Genomic DNA, 6,544 nt, shown 5'->3' on the forward strand with positions numbered 1-6,544 from the left:
GGAGAGAGAGAGAGAGAGAGAGAGAGAGAGAGAGGAGGAGAGAGAGAGAGAGAGAGAGAGAGAGAGAGAGAGAGAGAGAGAGAGAGAGAGAGAGAGAGAGAGAGAGAGAGAGAGAGAGAGAGAGAAGAGAGAGAGAGAGAGAGAGAGAGAGAGAGAGAGAGGAAGAGAGAAGAGAGAGAGAGGAGAGAGAGAGAGAGAGGAGAGAGAGATGAGAGAGAGAGAGAGAGAGAGACATGAGGATGAATGATGGTATCTCTGTAATATTCTAATATTATTCCTGGTTCTCCATCAGATTAATCGTTAGGATTCCCCTGCTGGTTCTCCATCAGGTTAATCATTAGGATTCCCCTGCTGGTTCTCCTTCAGGTTAATCGTTTAAGATTCCCCTGCTGGTTCTCCTTCAGGTTAATCGTTATGATTCCCCTGCTGGTTCTCCTTCAGGTTAATCGTTAGGATTCCCCTGCTGGTTCTCCATCAGGTTAATCGTTATGATTCCCCTGCTGGTTCTCCTTCAGATTAATCGTTAGGATTCCCCTGCTGGTTCTCCATCAGGTTAATCATTATGATTCCTGTGCTGGTTCTCCTTCAGGTTAATCGTTAGGATTCCCCTGCTGGTTCTCCTTCAGGTTAATCGTTAGGATTCCCCTGCTGGTTCTCCATCAGGTTAATCGTTATGATTCCCGTGCTGGTTCTCCATCAGGTTAATCGTTATGATTCCCCTGCTGGTTCTCCTTCAGGTTAATCGTTATGATTCCCGTGCTGGTTCTCCATCAGGTTAATCGTTAGGATTCCCCTGCTGGTTCTCCATCAGGTTAATCGTTATGATTCCCGTGCTGATGTAGCTACGTGGATTTATTTCTAAATGTCTGTCTGTTTATTGTTGTTTCATACCTCCATCTGTGGAGTAGTCCAGCAGCACTCCCTCTTTACGACAGGTTGGGCGATGGCACATGGTCATGTTGTCTTCACTGCCAATCCTGGCCCAGTATTCTACAAACCTAAAGAAGAAGAAGAGGAAGATTACGTTTGTTTTGTGTTTTCTCCCAACTCCTCCAAACGAGACACATACACACATTGAAAGGGAATCTTAAAAAGCCTGAATTGACAGAAAATTACTATATACAAATTGTATAACCCGAACCCTGAGAAGACTAACAGTAGAGTTACTAACTTGGCTCCGCGTAGGTCCAGGTCAGTGGTGACGGCCTGTCTGGCATCTGACCCTCCAAAGTACAGGGCTGTCCCCTCCACCAGCACCCCACAGTCAGTACAGGGATGGCCCCCCTCCAGGACCTGCCACTGAGGACCTGGGGCCCCCTCCCAGTCAAAACGCTCCTTCAGAGACGCCTATGAGAATAGAATAGATACTTTATTGTCCACAGAAGGGGAATGTCTCTTCTTCTCTTTTCCCAACACTTTGTAACACACACGAGTTAATGGAGTGTTCAAAAGGCATGGTCCAATGAAACGTGGCCTTATGAGACGTGGTTCTATGAGACGCGGTCCAATGAGACGTGGTTCTATGAGATGTGGCCTTATGAGACGTGGTTCTATGAGACGTGGTTCTATGAGACGTGGTTCTATGAGACGTGGCCTTATGAGACGTGGCCTTATGAGACGTGGTCCAATGAGACGTGGCCTTATGAGACGTGGTCCAATGAGACGTGGTCCAATGAGACGTGGCCTTATGAGACGTGGTCTTATGAGATGTGGTCCAATGAGACGTGGCCTTATGAGACGTGGTCCAATGAGACATGGCCTTATGAGACGTGGTCCAATGAGACGTGGCCTTATGAGACGTGGCCTTATGAGACGTGGTCCAATGAGACGTGGCCTTATGAGACGTGGTTCTATGAGACGTGGCCTTATGAGACGTGGCCTTATGAGACGTGGTCCAATGAGACGTGGCCTTATGAGACGTGGTCCAATGAGACGTGGCCTTATGAGACATGGCCTTATGAGACGTGGTCCAATGAGACGTGGCCTTATGAGACGTGGTTCTATGAGACGTGGTTCTATGAGACGTGGTTCTATGAGACGTGGTTCTATGAGATGTGGCCTTATGAGACGTGGTTCTATGAGACGTGGTTCTATGAGACGTGGTCCAATGAGACGTGGTCCAATGAGACGTGGTCCAATGAGACGTGGTTCAATGAGACGTGGTTCTATGAGACGTGGTCCAATGAGACGTGGCCTTATGAGACGTGGTTCTATGAGACGTGGTTCTATGAGACGTGGTTCCAATGAGACGTGGCCTTATGAGACGTGGTGGTCTATGAGACGCGGTCCAATGAGACGTGGATCTATGAGACATGGCCTTATGAGACGTGGTTCTATGAGACGTGGTTCTATGAGACGTGTTCCAATGAGACGTGGTCCAATGAGACGTGGTTCAATGAGACGTGGTTCTATGAGACGTGGTCCAATGAGACGTGGCCTTATGAGACGTGGTCCAATGAGACATGGCCTTATGAGACGTGGTCCAATGAGACGTGGCCTTATGAGACGTGGCCTTATGAGACGTGGCCTTATGAGATGTGGTCCAATGAGACGTGGCCTTATGAGACGTGGTTCTATGAGACGTGGCCTTATGAGACGTGGCCTTATGAGACGTGGTCCAATGAGACGTGGCCTTATGAGACGTGGTCCAATGAGACGTGGCCTTATGAGACGTGGCCTTATGAGACGTGGTCCAATGAGACGTGGCCTTATGAGACGTGGTCCAATGAGACGTGGCCTTATGAGGCGTGGTTCTATGAGACATGGCCTTATGAGACGTGGTTCTATGAGACGTGGTTCTATGAGACGTGTTCCAATGAGACGTGGTCCAATGAGACGTGGTTCAATGAGACGTGGTTCTATGAGACGTGGTCCAATGAGACGTGGCCTTATGAGACGTGGTCCAATGAGACGTGGTCCAATGAGACGTGGTTCTATGAGACGTGGTCCAATGAGACGTGGCCTTATGAGACGTGGCCTTATGAGACGCGGTCCAATGAGACGTGGCCTTATGAGACGTGGTCCAATGAGACGTGGTCCTATGAGACGCGGTCCAATGAGACGTGGCCTTATGAGACGTGGTCCAATGAGACGTGGTTCTATGAGACGCGGTCCAATGAGACGTGGTCCAATGAGACGTGGTCCAATGAGACGTGGTCCTATGAGACGCGGTCCAATGAGACGGGGCCTTATGAGACGTGGTCCAATGAGACGTGGTCCTATGAGACGCGGTCCAATGAGACGTGGCCTTATGAGACGTGGTCCAATGAGACGTGGTCCTATGAGACGTGGTCCAATGAGACGTGGCCTTATGAGACGTGGTCCAATGAGACGTGGTTCTATGAGACGTGGTTCTATGAGACGAGACGTGGTTCTATGAGACGTGGTTCTATGAGACGTGGCCTTATGAGATGTGGTTCTATGAGACGTGGTTCTATGAGACGTGGTCCAATGAGACGTGGTCCAATGAGACGTGGTCCAATGAGACGTGGTCCAATGAGACGTGGTCCAATGAGACGTAGTTCAATGAGACGTGGTTCTATGAGACGTGGTCCAATGAGACGTGGCCTTATGAGACGTGGTTCTATGAGACGTGGTTCTATGAGACGTGGTTCTATGAGACGTGGCCTTATGAGACGTGGTTCTATGAGACGCGGTCCAATGAGACGTGGTTCTATGAGACGGGGCCTTATGAGACGTGGTTCTATGAGACGTGGTCCAATGAGACGTGGTTCTATGAGACATGGTCCAATGAGACGTGGCCTTATGAGATGTGGCCTTATGAGACGCGGTCCAATGAGACGTGGCCTTATGAGACGTGGTCCAATGAGACGTGGCCTTATGAGGCGTGGTCCAATGAGACGTGGTTCTATGAGACGTGGTCCAATGAGACGTGGCCTTATGAGACGTGGTCCAATGAGACGTGGTCCTATGAGACGCGGTCCAATAAGACGTGGCCTTATGAGACGTGGTCCAATGAGACGTGGTCCTATGAGACGCAGTCCAATGAGACGTGGCCTTATGAGACGTGGTCCAATGAGACGTGGTCCTATGAGACGCGGTCCAATGAGACGTGGCCTTATGAGACGTGGTCCAATGAGACGTGGCCTTATGAGACGCGGTCCTATGAGACGTGGTTCTAGAGACGTGGCATTATGAGACGTGGTTCTATGAGACGTGGTCTATGAGACGTGGTTCTATGAGACGTGGTTCTATGAGACGTGTTCTATGAGACGTGTCCAATGAGACGTGGCCTTATGAGACGTGGTCCAATGAGACGTGGCCTTATGAGACGTGGTTCTATGAGACGTGGCCTGTGAGACGTGGCCTTATGAGACGCAGTCCTATGAGACGTGGTTCTATGAGACGTAGCCTTATGAGACGTGGTTCTATGAGATGTGGTCTATGAGACGCGGTCCAATAGACGTGGGCCTTATGAGATGTGGTCCAATGAGACGTGGCCTTATGAGACGTGGTTCTAATGAGATGTGGTTCTATGAGACGTGGTTCTATGAGACGTGGTCCTATGAGACGTGTTTCCTATGAGACATGGTTCTATGAGACATGGTTCTATGAGACGTGGCCTTATGAGACGCGGTGCTATGAGACGTGGTTCTATCAGATGTGGTTCTATGAGACGTGTCCTATGAGACGTGGTTCTATGAGACGTGGTCCTATGAGGAGACGTGGTTCTATGAGACGTGGCCTTTGAGCCGGATAGAAACAACTTGTATGAAAATGTACTAAATAAATAAAGATTGATGACTGATTGATACCTTGAGAGAAGTGCTGGCGTAGCAGTTGGGTCCAGTGAAGCCTGGGTCACAGAGACATCTCTGGTCTAGACAGTCTCCATGTCCCCACAGTGGCCGTCACAGGCCGGCCCGATGTAGAAGTTCTCCACAGCCCACTGGGTGTCCGAGTGCTGCTGGTAAAACCGGAAACGGACCGCGCTGCAGAACATACACATAATATATTTCCAGAACCAATGTAAGACCTCCCACCCAGGGCTGCTGATATAACAGGACCCCCCCCAAGTGTCACTCACGTGTCTGTCAGGCTGTCCGGTAGGGGGTAGAACGGCCCTCTTCCAGCCCCGGGCAGGGAAGAAGACGCTGGGCTGGGAGACCTGTCCTCCACAGCGAGGGTCCGCAGGGAGACACTGGAGCACCAGGTACCTCCAGGACACACCGAAGTCCACAGAGTACTGAACGTGGACCTGGCGCTCTGCCTGGCGCTCTGGAACACCGCAGCCCACTGCTATCTGTAAAGACACACGAGGATACATACTCCGTTATCGTAACCTCAATGGACACATATGTTAATAATGCTGTCTGTATTCACACCCAAACAAAGATGTCTGCTATCTGTTAACAGGGAAACACATCTATCTAAGCCATTGTAGAATAACAAAAGGTGACATTAGTCATTTAGGTGCCCGGGAACTGTTGTTCATTATAATAGAAGAAGCACCGGTACCTAATTAAATCACTGCACACAAACAGACACAGTCTCTTACCTTGAACTGCATGACCCAGTCTTTGTCGGGTATGATGTCATGTGTGACAGCGTACACCTCTCTCCCGTCGTCACTACCGCACACCATCACAAACACCGTCTGGAGAACTACAGAATCTCTGTACCGCACAGTCCTCACTGAACAGCCAATGGTCCATCACTGGAGGAGAGGGAGAGGGAAAGGGAGAGGGAGAGGTGGAGTGATAGGGGAGAGGAAGAGGGAAGGAGAGAGTGATGGGGAAGGGAGAGGGAGAGGGTGGAGTGATAGAGGGGAGAGGAAGAGGGAGAGAGAGTGAGATGTGAGGGAGAGAGATAAGGGGAGCAGGTAGGGGGAGGAAGAGGAGAGAGAATGAGTGGAGGGGGAAAGGGATAGGGGAGAGGAAGTCCGGAGAGAGGAGTGGAGGGAAAGAGGGAGAGAGAGAGAGAGAGTGGAGGGTAAGAGGGAGAGAGAGAGAGAGAGGGGAGAGGAAAGTCCGGAGAGAGAATGAGGTGAAGAGGAGAGAGAGGAGAGAGAGAGAGAGAGAGAGAGAGAGAGAGGGAAGAGGGAGAGAGAGAGAGAGAGAGGGAAGAGGGAGAGAGAGAGAGAGAGAGGGAAGAGGGAGAGAGAGAGAGAGAGAGAGAGAGAGGGAAGAGGGAGAGAGAGAGAGAGAGAGGGAAGAGGGAGAGAGAGAGAGAGAGAGAGAGAGGGAAGAGGGAGAGAGAGGAGAGAAGAGGAGAGAGAGAGGGAAGAGGGAGAGAGAGAGAGAGAGAGGGAAGAGGGAGAGAGAGAGAGAGAGAGTGAGGGAAGAGGGAGAGAGAGAGAGTGAGGGAAGAGGGAGAGAGAGAGAGAGAGGGGAGAGGGGAGAGAGAGAGAGAGAGAGAGAGAGAGAGGAGAGAGAAGAGAGAGAGAGAGAGAGGGAAGAGGGAGGGAGAGAGAGAGAGGGGAGAGAGAGAGAGGGAAGAGGGAGGGAGAGAGAGAGGGAAGAGGGAGGGAGAGAGAGAGAGAGAGAGAGAGAGAGGGAAGAGAGAGAGAAGAGAGAGAGAGAGA

At 50.7% G+C, this 6,544-nt stretch overlaps 1 protein-coding gene across 1 annotated transcript in view; it reads right to left on the reverse strand.

The window, feature by feature from the left end:
• Positions 1-874: 874 nt before the first annotated feature.
• Positions 875-6,544, reverse strand: part of LOC109884512 (reelin) — a 267,753-nt gene continuing 262,083 nt past the window's right edge. Inside the window, 8 exon segments of the mRNA XM_031801457.1 lie at positions 875-998; positions 1,172-1,347; positions 4,776-4,861; positions 4,864-4,952; positions 5,048-5,076; positions 5,078-5,263; positions 5,519-5,608; positions 5,610-5,677. Coding sequence (XP_031657317.1) covers positions 875-998; positions 1,172-1,347; positions 4,776-4,861; positions 4,864-4,952; positions 5,048-5,076; positions 5,078-5,263; positions 5,519-5,608; positions 5,610-5,677 — 848 coding nt within the window.

The sequence above is a fragment of the Oncorhynchus kisutch genome, linkage group LG22 (genome assembly GCF_002021735.2).
Source record: "Oncorhynchus kisutch isolate 150728-3 linkage group LG22, Okis_V2, whole genome shotgun sequence".
In the NCBI taxonomy this organism is placed as follows: Eukaryota; Metazoa; Chordata; class Actinopteri; order Salmoniformes; family Salmonidae; genus Oncorhynchus; species Oncorhynchus kisutch.